This window comes from Salmo trutta, chromosome 12 (genome assembly GCF_901001165.1).
Source record: "Salmo trutta chromosome 12, fSalTru1.1, whole genome shotgun sequence".
NCBI lineage: Eukaryota > Metazoa > Chordata > Actinopteri > Salmoniformes > Salmonidae > Salmo > Salmo trutta.
The window spans coordinates 35,290,612-35,310,206 of record NC_042968.1 but is presented as its reverse complement, the minus strand read 5'-3'; the positions used below and the strand labels follow the sequence as shown (position 1 = coordinate 35,310,206).

The window sequence follows — 19,595 nt, the reverse complement described above, 5'->3', positions numbered from 1 at the left end:
GACTTGTTACAATAGGTCTGTTACTGGGGTTATGAGACTTGTTACAATAGGTCTGTTACTGGGGTTATGAGACTTGGTTCAATAGGTCTGTTACTGGGGTTATGAGACTTGTTACAATAGGTCTGTTACTGGGGTTATGAGACTTGTTACAATAGGTCTATTCCTGGGGTTATGAGACTTGGTTCATTAGGTTTGTTACTGGGGTTATGAGACTTGGTACAATACTGTAGGTCTGTTACTGAGGTTATGAGACTTGGTTCAATAGGTCTGTTACTGGGGTTATGAGACTTGTTACACTACTGTAGGTCTGTTACTGGGGTTATGAGACTTGTTACAATACTGTAGGTCTGTTACTGGGGTTATGAGACTTGTTACAATAGGTCTGTTACTGGGGTTATGAGACTTGTTACAATAGGTCTGTTACTGGGGTTATGAGACTTGTTACAATAGGTCTGTTACTGGGGTTATGAGACTTGTAACAATACTGTAGGTCTGTTACTGGGGTTATGAGACATGTTAGAATACTGTAGGTCTGTTACTGGGGTTATGAGACTTGTTACAATAGGTCTGTTACTGGGGTTATGAGACTTGTTACAATAGGTCTGTTACTGGGGTTATGAGATTTGGTACAATAGGTCTGTTACTGGGTTTATGAGAGTTGTTACACTACAATAGGTCTGTTACTGGGGTTATGAGACTTGTTACAATAGGTCTGTTACTGGGGTTATGAGATTTGGTACAATAGGTCTGTTACTGGGTTTATGAGAGTTGTTACACTACAATAGGTCTGTTACTGGGGTTATGAAACTTGTTACAATAGGTCTGTTACTGGGGTTATGAGACTTGTTACAATAGGTCTGTTACTGGGGTTATGAGACTTGTAACAATACTGTAGGTCTGTTACTGGGGTTATGAGACATGTTAGAATACTGTAGGTCTGTTACTGGGGTTATGAGACTTGTTACAATAGGTCTGTTACTGGGGTTATGAGACTTGTTACAATAGGTCTGTTACTGGGGTTATGAGATTTGGTACAATAGGTCTGTTACTGGGTTTATGAGAGTTGTTACACTACAATAGGTCTGTTACTGGGGTTATGAGACTTGTTACAATAGGTCTGTTACTGGGGTTATGAGATTTGGTACAATAGGTCTGTTACTGGGTTTATGAGAGTTGTTACACTACAATAGGTCTGTTACTGGGGTTATGAAACTTGTTACAATAGGTCTGTTACTGGGGTTATGAGACTTGTTACAATAGGTCTGTTACTGGGGTTATGAGACTTGTTACAATAGGTCTGTTACTGGGGTTATGAGACTTGTTACAATAGGTCTGTTACTGGGGTTATGAGACTTGTTACAATAGGTCTGTTACTGGGGTTATGAGACTTGTTACAATAGGTCTGTTACTGGGGTTATGAGACTTGTTACAATAGGTATTTTACTGGGGTTATGAGACTTGTTACACTACAATAGGTCTGTTACTGGGGTTATGAGACTTGGTACAATAGGTCTGTTCCTGGGGTTATGAGACTTGGTACAATAGGTCTGTTACTGGGGTTATGAGACTTGTTACAATAGGTCTGTTACTGGGGTTATGAGACTTGTTACAATAGGTCTGTTACTGGGGTTATGAGACTTGTTACAATAGGTCTGTTACTGGGGTTATGAGACTTGTTACAATAGGTCTGTTACTGGGGTTATGAGACTTGTTACAATAGGTCTGTTACTGGGGTTATGAGACTTGTTACAATAGGTATTTTACTGGGGTTATGAGACTTGTTACACTACAATAGGTCTGTTACTGGGGTTATGAGACTTGTTACAATAGGTCTGTTACTGGGGTTATGAGACTTGGTACAATAGGTCTGTTCCTGGGGTTATGAGACTTGGTACAATAGGTCTGTTACTGGGGTTATGAGACTTGTTACAATAGGTCTGTTACTGGGGTTATGAGACTTGTTACAATAGGTCTGTTACTGGGGTTATGAGACTTGTTACACTACAATAGGTCTGTTACTGGGGTTATGAGACTTGGTACAATAGGTCTGTTACTGGGGTTATGAGACTTGTTACAATAGGTCTGTTACTGGGGTTATGAGACTTGTTACAATAGGTCTGTTACTGGGGTTATGAGACTTGTTACAATAGGTAAGTTACTGGGGTTATGAGACTTGGAACAATAGGTCTGTTACTGGGGTTATGAGACTTGGTACAATAGGTCTGTTACTGGGGTTATGTAAGTGTGTCTGGTGAACAGGACTGTAGGGTACAGTTACCCCTGGAGAGAGGGAGAGAGAGAGATTGTGTGTGTCTGTACATTCATGCTTTGTGTGTGTGTGTGTCTGTGTGTGCTCGCTTGCGCGCCTCCATGCGTGCTGACCTGCATGCATGTGTGTGTGTGTGTGTGTACATGTGTGTGTGTACATGCATGTGTGTGTGTAGTGGGAAGAGAGAAGGACAGAAATGTCTGCACAGCCACTCTAAGACCAGGTTTGGTGACCGCTGTATAGAGTTATCACATAGTTTAACCTCATATATTGTTCAAACATGGAGAGAGAGAGCCATCTGGACCCCTTGTGGAGGCAGACACTTTACAGCACCACTATAAATGGAGAGGCTTACAGGCAGGGTGTGCAGGCGTTTGTTCCAGCCCAGCACTAACACACCTGATTCATTTACTGAGTGGGAGAAAGACTAGGCACTATAGAGCTGTGGTCACCGAACCCCGTTGTTGGACAAGCTACAGTACAAGGTGTGCAGGCTTTTGTTCCAGCCCAGCACTAATGTCAAGAATACTTGAACGGGTTCCAGGAACAGCAAAGGGTTGGTGACTACTGGTGTTGAGTTTCTCCCTTGCTGTTCAGAATGTTACGCTTCAGGCTCATCTGGGTGGCTCCTGTTCAGTAGAGAGAAAACGTTTAAAAATGGGAAGGTGCTTACGTGAACTCGTCCAATCAGAACACAGATATTCCTTTTGCGTTGTGAAATGTTCCCCTACGGTGGGCCCTACTGAACCAAACCCTTCTGTTCCCTGGCCCTGAGGCCTTCTGAGGGATCTCTCCATCTGGATTTACTTGTTGACAGAAGCCTTTGCTGCCACTCCATGTTTGGCCCAGGCCCAGCTCACTTTCTAAGAAGGAACATTTCTTCTAAATGTCACCCACAATATGAGTCATATAGATATATTTCTCAATTAAAGTGTTATTAAAGAGGAATAGACTGCACTTGGGCTTAACTTTGTCCAGGCATGCAGGCAGACAGAGACGGACAGACAGAGACGGACAGACAGAGACGGACAGACAGAGACGGACAGACAGAGACGGACAAACAGAGAGGGACAGACAGAGAGGGACAGACAGAGAGGGACAGGCAGACAGTAGGGTATATTGAACAGGATTAGTGTGTCTGGACAAAGGTCTATAAAAAGCTGTTTCAACACAGACAGTGAGCTCTGCTTCCTCTGAGTGATTGGTCTAGAGAAAGCATCTTATTGCTGTGACCTCTGAGAGACAATAGTGCAGCGATCATCAGCTAGATTCATGATGAGTTCTTCTTGAGCGGATGGTCAATTTGTAGACAAAAAAATGTAATCACCTGAGGGCCAAATGTGGACCGCGAGCCGCCGGTTGGGGAACCCTGCAATAAGGCATAGCATTACTGCTACATCGGAATTATCTCTGCATTGACCATATATCAGTCTGTAAGCTGTGTGTGTGTGTGTGTGTGTGTGTCTGTGTCTGTGTCTGTGTGTCTGTGTGTCTGTGTCTGTGTGTCTGTGTCTGTGTGTCTGTGTCTGTGTGTCTGTGTGTGTTATGCTAGGGTGTGGTGTAGATTTGAGGGTGTGTGTCTGTGTGTCTGTGTGTCTGTGTGTCTGTGTGTCTGTGTGTCTGTGTGTCTGTGTGTCTGTGTGTCTGTGTGTCTGTGTGTCTGTGTGTGTGTTATGCTAGGACGTGGTGTAGATTTTAGGGTGTGTGTCTCATCAGCACAGTTCTGGGGGGGATCATGTTCCTGTCATATTCAGTGTTTTTGGTGAAATACCATTAACTACATTACCTACATTACCTTCTGTAGTTCCAGCTGTCCATGGTTTTAACAAGACTCAACTGCTACAATAGTCCTGCTTTGTCTGTCATTTGGTATTCTACCATAATAGTATATTATTTATTGTAGTTTTAGGTTTATACTGCTGTGTTTTACCATAAAAGTATATTATTATAAACTATATATGGAACTAATGGATGTTTATACAGGACATGTGGGTCTGGTTTTAGTTTAGAAGGAAATGGTCATTGAAGGTCCTGTCTCCACCCTTTTTCTGTCTGTGTGTGTGTGTGTGTGTGTGTGTGTGTGTGTGTGTGTGTGTGTGTGTGTGTGTGTGTGTGTGTGTGTGTGTGTGTGTGTGTGTGTGTGTGTGTGTGTGTGTGTGTGGCTGGTGAGCGTGTGTGGCTGGTGAGCGTACTTCAGGAAGAGAAAAAGGTGAATCCCTCACTGAACTTCTCTGTTCTATTAATCCTGTGGGAGGTGTGTGTGTGTTTCCACAGAGCAGTGCTGAGATGTAGAGTAACTTCTGCTTTCATAGTTCCGCTGAGCCCATAAACTCTCTCATAACCAGCAGGCTTGGACGCTACACTGTGTGTGTGTGTGTGTACTACAGCGTAGACAGCTACTGAACTAAGGTTCTGTTAATATTCCCTGTGCTGGAGGTGAAAGAAACCTGTTTAGGTGAGGTGCTGGCTAGCGGAGTAGAACAGAGGTTCTACTGTATCTAGACCAACATGTCTTAGAATCTATAGACAGAGAGGTTCTACTGTATCTAGAACCAACATGTCTTAGAATGTATAGACAGAGGTTTTACTGTATCTAGAACCAACATGTCTTAGAATCTATTGACTGAGGTTCTAAGACATGTTGGTTCTAGATACAGTAGAACCTCTCAGTCTATAGATTGTGGTGGAGTGTGTGTGTTTGTGATCCCCCAGATAAAACATCACGTCAGTTTTGAACAGGGGAATGTACGTGTTGTTAATACCCCTTTAGTGGATCACGCACGCACGCACACACACACACACTAAACCTTATCTTATCTTCTCTCTGCTTCTTCTCTCTCTGCAGGACTAACAGGACCAGCTGCCCTGTGGCGTTGTGGGACTGAGAACACCAATATTGATGAGGGGCCAGTTTAGTCCCAACCTCCCCTCTATGTCTGCAGGTCCAGTTCTGACAAAAGGATACTCACTATGACTAATGGAAGCCTCTCTCTGCGTTCCGTCTCTCTGTATACAACTCCTCCTTTGAGATAGATGGAATAAAAACGTATACAAATCTATGTTACGTCATTTCTTAATCTGTGTGTCATGTCTTCATGTATCTACAAATCATTTTTACAAACAGGGTCACTATTTTAGCCTAGTGTTGATTTTGGGTCGGGGCGGCAGGTAGCCTAGCGAATTAGAGCGTTGGGCCAGTAACCGAAAGGTCGCTGGTTCGAGTCCCTGAGTCGACTTGGTGAAACATCTGTCTATTCGCCCATGAACAACGCACCTAACCCTAATTGCTCCTGTAAGTCTCTCTGGATAAGAGCGTCTGCTAAATGACTAACATGTAAATGGAATGGATCTGCTGTATCCTACTCCACTATGGTTAAAACAACAGACAAAAAACGAATTAGCAACTACAGGCTCCAATGTATAATAGGAACACAGGAACACAGGAATTTAATCAAATGTGCTTTAGAAATGTTTCTGCAAGTTCTTTGTTCAAAATCTACTTCAATAGGGTTTCCCAAAATTCCCAGGTTTTCCAGAAATCCTAGTTGGAAGATCACAGAATAAGCAGAAAACCCAGAATCCTCCAACCAGGATTTCTGGAAATCCCTTACTGGAATTTTGCCACCCTACTTAAACACATCTGTACATCTACCTGAAAGAAGTCGACCAGTAATAGGTTTAATTACATTTATTTGAATACCCATAATAACTGTTTCGTTTTTTTACCTTTGTAAAAACAGGTACTGCTTCAATACAATGCAAGAAACAGCCAATTTAATTGGGCCCAACATTTAGTCTGTGATACATGTCCTCATACAGTAGGGTTTTCCCTCCTTGTGACGTAAGTGTTTTCTATAACTAGTGTAAAAGCAGTGAGATATAACTGTTATTATCCCAGTGGCTATGCTACGTTAGTCACTGTGCTAGTCTTTGATCCTGAGAGATGGGAGATATAGGAGAAAACTTCTCTCCTCCAACTCTTTGAAGATGAGTCTCAAACACCAACGTTTTCAAATCCTCAAAAGCCTTGACTGTAAAGAGCATGGCACCATGGAATGTTATAAGCCAGTTGTGTGTGTGTGTGTATGTGTGTGTGTGTGTGTGTGTGTGTCTGCACATGTTATGATGCCAAGCCTTGGTTTAACACTATTTGTCTTCTATCTGTTCTTATTGCAGGTGCCTTTGGCCTCATCCCTGCTAATCCACATTAAGCCCTACGAAGTGCACACTCTAAAGTGCACACTCTGGAGAAAACTTCTCTTCTGCCAGTAATCCATACTTCTCATTGAGAGATGAAGACGTGCGTCCCACTACTGATGGCTGTGCTGCCTATCATCCAGGCAGGTCAGTACTGCAGCTATTACAGCTCTTATGCACGTTATGACTGGGTTATGACATGTATTAGAGAGGTATTAGGGGTTTACGACAGGTCAGTACTGCAGATATTACAGCTCTTATGAATGTTATGACTGTGTTATGACAGGTATTAGAGAGGTATTAGTGGTTTACGACAGGTCAGAGGGTAGAGTTTTCTGTAGTGGGACATGGCCCTGGTAGAGGGTAGAGTTTTCTGTAGTGGAACATGGCCCTGGTAGAGGGTAGAGTTTTCTGTAGTGGAACATAGCCCTGGTAGAGGGTAGAGTTTTCTGTAGTGGAACATGGCCCTGGTAGAGGGTATAGTTTTCTGTAGTGGAACATGGCCCTGGTAGAGGGTAGAGTTTTCTGTAGTGGAACATAGCCCTGGTAGAGGGTAGAGTTTTCTGTAGTGGAACATGGCCCTGGTAGAGGGTAGAGTTTTCTGTAGTGGAACATGGCCCTGGTAGAGGGTAGAGTTTTCTGTAGTGGAACATGGCCCTGGTAGAGGGTAGAGTTTTCTGTAGTGGGACATGGCCCTGGTAGAGGGTAGAGTTCTCTGTAGTGGAACATGGCCCTGGTAGAGGGTAGAGTTTTCTGTAGTGGAACATGGCCCTGGTAGAGGGTAGAGTTTTCTGTAGTGGAACATGGCCCTGGTAGAGGGTAGAGTTTTCTGTAGTGGAACATGGCCCTGGTAGAGGGTAGAGTTTTCTGTAGTGGGACATGGCCCTGGTAGAGGGTAGAGTTTTCTGTAGTGGAACATGGCCCTGGTAGAGGGTAGAGTTTTCTGTAGTGGAACATGGCCCTGGTAGAGGGTAGAGTTTTCTGTAGTGGAACATAGCCCTGACTAGCTGCAGAACAACAATTTTTAGGTATTTGACCTTTGTAGTTGAGTAGGATGGAGAGCGAGAGGGATGAAGGAGGATAAATGGATGGTGAGAGATGAATGGAGGAGAGAGATGAAGGGAGAGAGAGTATGGAGGGAGGCAGAGTAATAGAAGGAGAAGGCAGGAGGTAGAGGGAGAACAATGGAGGGGGGGAAATGGAAGGAGAGAGAGCGAGAGGAGGGAGATGGAAAGAGCGAGGGAGTGAGAGGGATGGGGACGGTTTGGAAGAGAGGTAAGGAGAAGGAAAGTGGGAGCGGTAGGGAGGGAGGGAGTGAGAAGGAGGAAGTAGGTCAGTCTGAGCGATTGAAGGTATAACTGTGTCTGCCACGTGTGAGGAAAGGAGAGTGGATCTCCCTCTCCACCTTCTCCCTCTGTGTCTGGGTGTGTGTGTGTGTGTCTGGGTGTGTCTGGGTGGGTGGGTGGGTGTGTCTGTGTGCGGCAGGGCAGCCTCTAAAGCCATGGCTTGACTCCAATAGCTCAGGTTTTCATATTAACAGACACATAACAAATATTTCTAGTTACATTTCCTTCCATCTCTCTCTCAGTTAAATGTTCAATTAAATTCAAGGGTCTTTATTGGCATTGGAAAACATTGCCAAAGCAATGTTTCTCTCTCTCTCACTCTCTCTCTCTCTCGCTCTCTCGCGCTCTCTCTCTCTCTCTCTCTCTCTCTCTCTCTCTCTTTCTCTCTCTGCTGTTTCCTATCATAGTGTTTTTGTTTTTGACTGTAAGCTACTCTGTATATTCACTAACATGAAGGCCTAGCTTCGGTTGCCAGGTTGACTTTCCTCTGGTTGCCAGATTGGGTTGTAATCCCACTTACCCTTTAAAGGGCAGAAAAGTAACATGAGCAGTAGGAGGGAGGCATGTGTTTATGCTGCTGTTTTTGTCAGTTGTAAATACACACACACACACACCCACACCCACACCCACACACACACACACACACGACATCATGTCTTTCTGTGCGTCTGTGTGTGTGTGTGTGTGTGTTCTGCTGTTTTTGTCAGTGTGCTCTTAAAACACATCATGAAGTACCAACATAATGACAAAGACTTTAAACAGTGCTATTGTCAAACTTACTGTAAAAATAATATAAATATATATAATTAATGCATGATGTTGTTTATTAACACCCTCTGCTACCTACTGGTAGAGCCCAATTGAGTAAGATGAAGATCCCCTTAGACACTGATCTAAGCTCAGTTTAGCATATTCCCCATAATGGTTAGGATTTAGATCCGTGGAGGAAAAGCTGATCCTAGATATCTGCCTAAGGGCAACTTCTTCAAAGAATCATCTCATCTGCTTTTCCATAGGGATTCACAGAATGAGAGCTAGTGGTTGAGGACAGAAATAGACAATAGCTACAGTATGCTTTGTGGGATGTTGTTTACAGTATGCTTTGTGGGATGTTGTTGTTTACAGTATGCTTTGTGGGATGTTGTTGTTTACAGTATATGCTTTGTGGGATGTTGATTTGTTGTTGTTTACAGTATGCTTTGTGGGATGTTGTTTTGTTGTTGTTTACAGTATGCTTTGTGGGATGTTGTTTTGTTGTTGTTTACAGTATGCTTTGTGGGATGTTGTTGTTTACAGTATGCTTTGTGGGATGTTGTTTTGTTGTTGTTTACAGTATGCTTTGTGGGATGTTGTTGTTTACAGTATGCTTTGTGGGATGTTGTTTTGTTGTTGTTTACAGTATGCTTTGTGGGATGTTGTTTTGTTGTTGTTTACAGTATGCTTTGTGGGATGTTGTTTTGTTGTTTACAGTATGCTTTGTGGGATGTTGTTGTTTACAGTATGCTTTGTGGGATGTTGTTTTGTTGTTGTTTACAGTATGCTTTGTGGGATGTTGTTGTTTACAGTATGCTTTGTGGGATGTTGTTTTGTTGTTGTTTACAGTATGCTTTGTGGGATGTTGTTTTGTTGTTGTTTACAGTATGCTTTGTGGGATGTTGTTTTGTTGTTTACAGTATGCTTTGTGGGATGTTGTTGTTTACAGTATGCTTTGTGGGATGTTGTTTTGTTGTTGTTTACAGTATGCTTTGTGGGATGTTGTTTTGTTGTTGTTTACAGTATGCCTTGTGGGATGTTGTTGTTTACAGTATGCTTTGTGGGATGTTGTTTTGTTGTTGTTTACAGTATGCCTTGTGGGATGTTGTTGTTTACAGTATGCTTTTTTGGATGTTGATTTGTTGTTGTTTACAGTATGCTTTGAGGGATGTTGTTTTGTTGTTGTTTACAGTATGCTTTGTGGGATATTGTTTTGTTGTTGTTTACAGTATGCTTTGTGGGATGTTGTTGTTTACAGTATGCTTTGTGGGATGTTGATTTGTTGTTTACAGTATGCTTTATGGGATGTTGTTTTGTTGTTGTTTACAGTATGCTTTGTGGGATGTTGTTTTGTTGTTGTTTACAGTATGCTTTATGGGATGTTGTTTTGTTGTTGTTTACAGTATGCTTTGTGGGATGTTGTTGTTTACAGTATGCTTTGTGGGATGTTGTTTTGTTGCTGTTTACAGCATGCTTTGTGGGATGTTGTTTTGTTGTTTACAGTATGCTTTGTGGGATGTTGTTTTGTTGTTGTTTACAGTATGCTTTGTGGGATGTTGTTGTTTACAGTATGCTTTGTGGGATGTTGTTTTGTTGTTGTTTACAGTATGCTTTGTGGGATGTTGTTTTGTTGTTGTTTACAGTATGCTTTGTGGGATGTTGTTTTGTTGTTTACAGTATGCTTTGTGGGATGTTGTTGTTTACAGTATGCTTTGTGGGATGTTGTTTTGTTGTTGTTTACAGTATGCTTTGTGGGATGTTGTTTTGTTGTTGTTTACAGTATGCTTTGTGGGATGTTGTTGTTTACAGTATGCTTTGTGGGATGTTGTTTTGTTGTTGTTTACAGTATGCTTTGTGGGATGTTGTTTTGTTGTTTACAGTATGCTTTGTGGGATGTTGTTGTTTACAGTATGCACCACTCGGGAGCCCACTCTTGACGGAAACCGTCCTAACTGGAAATAAACTTCATTATGTTGTCATCCAGAGCCACATTTGTTTATTTTCCAATCTACAGCACACAATATTTTACAAGTGCTTCATGTTTTCATGTTTGGCCATGGAAAATCAAGTATCATTTTATCTTGATACTGGTATCGCGATAACCCTAACACACACGCACACACACACACGCACACACACACACACACACACACACACACATACACACACACACACAATTTCCTATTGAAAACTTGCATCCAGTCCATTTGAAGGTCCTCGAGGCGTTGTTTCAGTTTATAAATCGTTCCTGGCATTCAAAACCTCCTAAATATAATGTCCTATGTTTGACCAGAGATTTATGTGGCTAACCCTATGTGGCTCCGCTCAAAAGCAGTGCACTTGTGTATGTGGCTGTCTGTGTGTGTGCGCGTATGTGTGTGGCTGTCTGTCTGTGTGTGTGTGCGTATGTGTGTGGCTGGCTGTCTGTGTGTGTGGCAGTGTGTGTGTCATTTGAGACAGAGTTCAGTCAGGGTACACTGTGTTTTTTGATGAAACAGTCTGAAAAGCGTTGAGGTCAGCGTTTCCACATGTCCGCTGCCAAGCACGCCGAGACTTGGCCTCGCTTCCTTGGGAATGATATTATTATCCGTTCACTCTGAATGCTCAGGAAATACTCTGTGGTTAAGGATGGGAGAGTTGTGGAGAGAGGACGTATGTGGGTATATGTTTGTTGTGTCAGTGTGTATATGAATAATGTGTGATAAACCCAATCCATTTGAAACTACCTCTTTAGTTTACTTAGCATAGGGAAGATCATAACAATCCCTTTAAATCCTTTACAATGTCATTGACCTGCTCATTTTACCAGCATCGCTCCACGTAGACACAGTCCCTAGTCCCTTGCATTCTAATTTGAAGCGCTATGACGTCATACTTGTTTGATAATGTTTACATATCTGACATTACTCATCTCATATGTATATACTGTATTCTATACTATTCTACGGTATCTTAGTCACTTAATGTTTACATATCTGACATTACTCATCTCATATGTATATACTGTATTCTATACTATTCTACGGTATCTTAGTCACTTAATGTTTACATATCTGACATTACTCATCTCATATGTATATACTGTATTCTATACTATTCTACGGTATCTTAGTCACTTAATGTTTACATATCTGACATTACTCATCTCATATGTATATACTGTATTCTATACTATTCTACGGTATCTTAGTCCATGCCGCTCTGACATCGCTCGTCCATATATGTATATTCTTAATTACGTTCCTTACTTAGATTTGCGTTTATTGGGTACAGTATATGTTGTGAAAATGTTAGATATTACTTGTTAGATATTACTGCACTGTCGGAGCTAGAAACACAAGCATTTTGCTGCACCCACAATAACATCTGCTAAACACGTGTATGTAACCAATAAAATTTGATTTGATTTGGACGCCGTTGACACTCGCGGCCTGTCTTCTTTCATTCAGTCATATGCATTCTATTTTCAGCATGAGCAGGCTCGTTCACCAGCTTTAAAAAAATGCTTCCCATTTCATTTGAGCTTAAGTCGTTCAAACAAGATACCAAGTTGTTCGGACGAGATAATTCCAAATGTCTACTTTTTTTCTTGTTATTGTTTGCCTTGGGCTTCCGTAAGTTTGTGTTTTTGCCTGTGTTCATGTTTTATTTGAGTTTGTTTGTGTGGCATACTGTGTGTATGTGTGCGTGCAGATGTCATTGCCCAGTGTAGTGCAACGCCTGTTGCAGATCGCCAGACCACTGTCCTTCACATCATGATCACACAGAGGAAGTAGGAACTCTGAACCTATTGGTTGACCCCAGATACTTCCCTTTACTTTCTCTCTCTCTCTCTCTCTCTCTCTCTCTCTCTCTCTCTCTTCCCTCCCTCCCTCCCTCCCTCCCTCCCTCCCTCCCTCCCTCCCTCCCTCTCTCTCTCAATTTCAATTCAAAGGCTTTTTTGGCATGGGAAACATATGTTAACATTGCCAAAGCAAGTGAAGTACTGTAGATGATAAACAAAAGTGAAATAAACAATAAAAATTAACAGTAAACACTACAATCACAAAAGTGGCAAAAGAATAAAGACATTTCACAGACATTTCAAATGTCTCTCTCTCATTCTCTCTTTTTTCTCTTTCTCTCTCTCTCTCTCTCTCTCTCTCTCTCTCTCTTTTCCTCTCTCTCTCTGAACTGTTCTTTCTCTCTCTCTGAACCTCCAGCCTCCCCAGAGCTATACTGCTAGCTGTCTAACCCATTGTTGCAGTAACAGTTAGTTCTTTAGCCAACTCCTTGAGTCAGACACGACATGAGAATGACAAAGGATTTGGCTAAAGCCCAGACAGATCTAGTTCCAAGACCTAACTCTCAAACTGCTGTGTCCGATGGTTTCTCAGCTGGGTTCTTTCATGGAGAAAACCAGTCGATTGGAACCTATTAATCAATCTGTATTAGCCCAGGGGAAGATCTGGTTGGCTGGCATGTTTGGTGTCCGTCCAATCAATGACATTGACTGATGAATGAATTATAGGATGTTGGCATAGGGTTTGTTGGTGGAAACTATGGGCCAGATCAGAACATCAGTGAGATCTGTATGTGTCATGACGTTAACCCTATTGGTCTATCCAACAGTGTGTCCAGACAGGGAGCCCGGCCTGCAGCCATGGACCCCCGGCCACAGTGAAGCCCACCATGTTACCATTGGTTACGGCAGAAAGGTCATCCTCACCTCTTCAGCAACTGTCCACTCTATAGAGATCCTCAACGGAGGTACGTCTGTGTGTGTGTGTCTGCAATCATATTGTTAAACTGTCACCCAAATTTACTTTATCCATCAATTGTGTGTGTGTAACAGTCTTGCTTTCATCACAAACTGGGCTCGAACCAGGGATTCTCTGCACTCATCGACAAGAGTCACCTTTGAAGCATCGTTACCTATCGCTCCACAAAAGCCGCGGCCCTTGCAGAGCAAAGGAAACAACTACTTCAAGGTCTCAGAGCGAGTGACGTCATCGATTTGAAATGCCGCTAGCTAAATGATGTTAACTAGCTATCCATTTCACATGGGTTACACTCACCCCCTTTGACCTTCTCCTTCTCCACAGCAACCAGTGATCTGGGTCAACATCATCAATGTAACAGTGTAGCCATTTCACACTGGTTACATGTGTATGTGTGAGTTAGGAACCTGATACTGTGTGTCCTGGTAACCACTAACACACAGTCAAATCAAAGTCCCCATCTCTCATCCACTTCACTACAGGACTATATAACCTCTGTCAGATGGACGTTATCGTGAAATGCAGCCCTCATAAAGGGTTATTGAGTTTCCCTCCCCGTGTGTGTGTGTGTGTGTGTGTGTGTGTGTGTGTGTGTGTGTGTGTGTGTGTGTGTGTGTGTGTGTGTGTGTGTGTGTGTGTGTGTGAGCCACAGCTCAGTGACATCATAAAAGGAAGGGAGATGTGATGTGTCAGCCCCAGGGCATGAAATACCTGTCAGGAGATCTCACCAGTAAAGATCTCTCTCTCTCTCTCTCTCTCTCTCTCTCTCTCTCTCTCTCTCTCTCTCTCTCTCTCTCTCGCTCTCTCGCTCTCTCGCTCTCTCTCTCGCTCTCTCGATTGCTCTCTCTAGGAAAGTTAGTGATAGCAGACTCGTATCGTCCCATCCTACTGCGTACCAAACACATTCTGATCGGCAACAGAGGACAGCTGCACATAGGAAGTCCTGACTGCCCGTATAAGGGCAACCTTACCATCTCCTTATTTGGAAGGTGGGTTTTGAACCCAGACCAGAGCTCATAGCCTTCAGCCCTCAACCTATTTGGTAGCCTCTAGACTATCCTCTTTCTCCTAGTCTCAAGCCTCTTTGTCCTAGCTCCTACCCTCTATCGTCTAGCCTCTATACTCTTATCTCCTAGCCCTTATCTCCTAGCCCCTGGCCTCTATCTCCTAACCTCTATCTCCTAGCCTCTAGCCTGTATCTCCTAGCCCCTAGACTCTGTCTCTTAGCCCCTATTCTCTATATCCTAGCCTCTATCTATTAGCCCCTAGCCTCTATCTCCTAGCCTCTATCTCCTAGCCCCTAGCCTCTATCTATTAGTCCCTAGACTCTATCTCCTAGCCTCAATCTCCTAGCCCCTAGCTTCTATCTATTAGGCCCTAGCCTCTATCTCCTAGCCTCTGTCTCCTAGCCTCTATCTCCTAGCCCCTAGCCTTTATCTCCTAGTCTTTAGCCTCTAACTAGTATCTCCTAGTCTATATTCCCTTATCCCCTATCGTGTAACCCTCTAGCCCAAATTCTTGATTAATTGGTTGATCAATCATTGACTCTTCTCCAGGTCTGACGACACAGACGCAGAGCACAGTTACTTTGGCCGTAAGTACATTGGTGTGGGGACAGGAGGGACACTGGAGATCCATGGGCAGAAGAAGCTGTCGTGGACCTTCCTCAACAAGACCCTGCACCCAGGGGAGAGCGAGGACAACAGCTACCTGTTCGAGAGGGGCTGGGGAAACCGGGGTATCATAGTTCACGTCATTGACCCCAAGACTGGAGAAGTCCTCCACAATGATAGGTATTTTATATGTTGTCATGTTTTTATTTCACCTCTAGGCTTGCACAATTCTGGTACATTTTTCAAAAGTTCCCAGGTTTTACAGAAATATTGGTTGGAAGGATGCCCTGCGTATTACCGTCTTATTCCCAAAATCTTCCAACTGGGATTTCTGGAAAACCTGGGGACTTCTGGAAAGTTACTGGAATTTTGTAACCCTTTCACCTTTACTGTTTTTTACATCTAAACTCTATTTAACTTTGTTTAATAGTAGCAACATTAGCCTGCTAACAATCACTGAAAATAAATAACTTCAACACCCCTGTTGTAACAGAACGGTTGTGATAAGCAAACATGTTACAAAAAAAACAACACTGGAGGAATTGGTTGTCTCTTTAAATCTGGAATCCTTCATAGTGAAACTGCCTTGTCCGTTTGAAATATTACAACAAAGAAGTTACTGCAGACATCAAACACATTTTTTTCCCACTCTGACATCATTGCAAGGGGAAGCGAACAGCACAATATGTACTGCTGTTTTTAGTTTTGACCACTCTGCTCAACACACCTCACCTCTGTTTAGTCCACAAAACAATTATAACAAAAGTGCTGGGGCGGACAGCGGAAGCAAAATGCGGAGCTGTTTCCTCTAATGCAGATTCTATCTTTAAGTCATGACAGATAGTGTTATTATCAGAACTCAGGATAAGACCCAATGCAGACAGCTAGAATCAGATGTTTATTGACCCAAACAGGGGGCAGGCAAAAGACTGGTCAAGGGCAGACAGAGGTTGGTAATACAGGGCAGAGTCAATAAGGTACAGAACAGCAAGCAGGCTCGGGGTCAGGGCAGGCAGAGGTCCGTAATCCAGGGCAGAGTCAATAAGGTACAGAACAGCAAGCAGGCTCGGGGTCAGGGCAGGCAGAGGTCTGTAATCCAGGGCAGAGTCAATAAGGTACAGAACAGCAAGCAGGCTTTGGGTCAGGGCAGGCAGAGGTCCGTAATCCAGGGCAGAGTCAATAAGGTACAGAACAGCAAGCAGGCTCGGGGTCGGGGCAGGCAGAGGTTTGTAATCAGGTCAGAGTCAGGCAGGTACAGAACGGCAGGCAGGCTCGGGGTCAGGGTAGGCAGAATGGTCAGAACTGGTGAAAGTAGGAAAGCAGGAAGATGGAAAAACACGCTGGTAAGACCTGACAAGACAAGACGAACTGGCAACAGACAAACAGAGAACACAGATATAAATACACTGGGGATAATGGCGAAGATAGGTGACACCTAGAGGGTGTGGAGACAAGCACAAAGACAGGTGAAACAGATCAGGGTGTGACAATTATAATATGACACTAGAAAGGAGGGAGAATAGCAAACACACTCCTGTTGGTATTAACTATCTATTAGATTTATAATGTTCTCCCTATCCCATCGTTCAACATCTCTGATTGAATAAAGAATGTCAGAAAACATTTAATACGTACTGTAGTTAGAAAAACATTTAATTTGCCGTCAGAGTACTGGTAAACAATAGTTAAAAAGCAATTAAACAAAACAAACTTTGCTTCCAAGAGAAGGCAAGTCTTGAGTATTGCGTCAGAAACTGAACCCATTGAGAAAATAAAACCCCATTTGACAAATGTATTTACCATTGACCTCAATTTCCTCACACAACCAAATTGAGACCTCACCCTCAAGATCTTACAGTAAGCTCCCATGGGACTGTATTGGGGCTGTGTGCAATTCATTCACTGATATTTGTTGGTATATTTATCAGAATATCCACCATAGATCAACCTTCAGAAGAAGACGCTTGTTGGAGTGATTGTATGAAGGTCTTTTTTGTGCTCTGTTATGTAGCTATGATATAGGTCAGTGTTTCCCATCTCTGACCCGGACAAGCACACCTGATGCTACTTGTCAACTAATCATCAAGCCCTTGACAAGTTGAATCGGGTGTTTTTGTCCGACACAACACAAATGTGTGCCATTCGGGGTACTGGAAGACCGGAATTGGGAAACACTGATATAGACTAACCATTCACCTCCCCCTCCCACTCCACTACCCAGGTTTGACACATACCGCAGTAAAGAAGAGAGTCGTCGCCTGGCCCAGTATGTAGATGTGGTAGACAATGGGATGATTCTGGCCATGGTGGTCAATGACGAGGGGTCTAACAACCTAGAGGAGTCGGCCAGGAAGATCCTCACCAAGCTGGGGAGTAAAGACTTCCACCGCCTGGGCTTCCGGTAGGTTCCTTGACCCCTGTCCTCCATCCAGGGAATTTTGAAACCTATATTATACTATACATGTATATCATTGTGATGATTGATATTAGTATTAGGTCATTTTTTTGGAAGACTTACTAAACTTAAATCAGTTCAGTTCTACCAAATCTCTATCAACATGTTAAATGTGCAACCAGAGGGAAAAAAATTCTAGATCACCTGTACTCCACACACAGAGACGTGTACAAAGCTCTCCCTCGTCCTCCACTTGGTAAATCCGACCACAACTCTATCCTCCTGATTCCTGCTTACAAGCAAAAATTAAAGCAGGAAGCTCCAGTGACTCGGTCTATAAAAAAATGGTCAGATGAAGCAGATGCTAAACTACAGGACAGTTTTGCTATCACAGACTGGAACATGTTCCGGGATTCTTCCGATGACATTGAGGAATACACCACATCCGTCACTGGCTTTATCAATAAGTGCATTGAGGACGTCGTCCCCACAGTGACTGTACGTACATAACCCAACCAGAAGGCATGGATTACAGGCAACATTCGCACTGAGCTAAAGGGTAGAGCTGCCGCTTTCAAGGTGCGGGACTCTAACCCGGAAGCTTACAAGAAATCCCGCTATGCCCTGCGATGAACCATCAAACAGGCAAAGCGTCAATACAGGGCTAAGATTGAATCATACTACACCAGCTCCGACGCTTGTCGGATGTGGCAGGGCTTGCAAACTATTACAGACTGCAAAGGGAAGCACAGCCACGAGCTGCCCAGTGACACGAGCCTACCAGATGAGCTAAATCACTTCTATACTCGCTTCGAGGGAAGCAACACTGAGGCATGCATGAGAGCATCAGCTCTTCCGGACGACTGTGTGATCACACTCTCCGTAGCTGACGTGATTAAGACCTTTGAACAGGTCAACATTCACAAGGCTGCGGGGCCAGATGGATTACCAGGACGTGTGCTCCGGGCATGTGTTGACCAACTGGCAGGTGTCTTCACTGACATTTTCAGCATGTCCCTGATTGAGTCTGTAATACCAACAGGCTTCAAGCAGACCACCACAGTCCCTGTGCCCAAGAACACAAAGGAAACCTGCCTAAATGACTACAGACCCGTAGCACTCACGTCCGTAGCCATGAAGTGCTTTGAAAGGCTGATAATGTCTCACATCAACACCATTATCCCAGAAACCCTAGACCCACTCCAATTTGCATACCGCCCAAACAGATCCACAGATGATGCAATCTCTATTGCACTCCACACAGCCCTTTCCCACCTGGACAAAAGGAACACCTACGTATGCATTGTGATCCATCTGTAGCCAACCATTTCTACAGCTGCTTGGTCTGAACCAACTGTCTTTGGGGCAACTGCCAGGGCTGGAAGGAACTTGAAATCAAAGGACATGGACAGATGGAATGTTAGAGTTCTCTGTTCTGCTGGTAATTGTTTAAAATAGATACTAAGTGGTATGCTAAATGATGAATCACTTTTTGTAGCTTTACCATTGAATGTCTTATTTCTAATCTATAGCCACAGCCGAGGGTTAAGACACCTTGAAGCCACCAGTTGGCCCTGACTTGGTGTGTTGTGAGTTGAGTCCTGAGCCACAGGAGCCTGAGCCTTTCTCTGTAGTTTCCCTGGGGTAGTGCGTGCAGAGCATGATAGTGCTAGCGTAGCCACCCAGCATAACCCCCTAGCGTAGCCACCCAGCGTACCGACCTAGCATAGCCTCCTAGCATAGCGCTAGCAGATGACTCCTCTCCTGACCTGTTTGTCAGGCATTGCTGCGCTGGCTGACCTAGCATAGCCTCCTAGCGTAGCGCTAGCAGATGACTCCTCTCCTGACCTGTTTGTCAGGCAGTGCTGTGCTGGCTGACCTAGCATAGCAACGTAGCATAGCATAACATCGTCTCACTTATTCTCCCTCTTACTTTCCCTCTCCCTGGTCTAGCCACCAGAAATCTCCATTTTTGTTTGTGCAGTGTCTCTTTATCTCTCCTGGCACAGGACTGCTTAGCGAAAGCAGGGCAGAGAAGAAGAAATAAAAGGAAAAAACATATGCTAGCAAGTCTCTCTCTCTCGCTCGCTCTCTCACTGTATTAAAGTATCTCAGGAATGCATGGAAAATTGAAAGTAAACTGAGCCATGATAAGAAAACCTAATACAGCTGGAATCAGGCCTTGGAGAAAAAAAACTCTTAAACTGAGGGTTAGTGAGTAGCATTTAAGTGAGCTAATCGTGCATTCAGACTTATTGCATT

General features: G+C 43.5%; 1 protein-coding gene across 1 annotated transcript in view; it reads left to right on the top strand.

Moving 5' to 3' along the window:
- Positions 1-6,467: 6,467 nt before the first annotated feature.
- Positions 6,468-19,595, top strand: part of LOC115203425 (cell migration-inducing and hyaluronan-binding protein) — a gene marked incomplete in the record, with an annotated part of 60,087 nt that continues 46,959 nt past the window's right edge. The window contains 5 exon segments of the mRNA XM_029768118.1: positions 6,468-6,613; positions 13,177-13,314; positions 14,176-14,314; positions 14,882-15,118; positions 17,160-17,339. Of these exon segments, the coding sequence (XP_029623978.1) occupies positions 6,562-6,613; positions 13,177-13,314; positions 14,176-14,314; positions 14,882-15,118; positions 17,160-17,339 (746 nt within the window).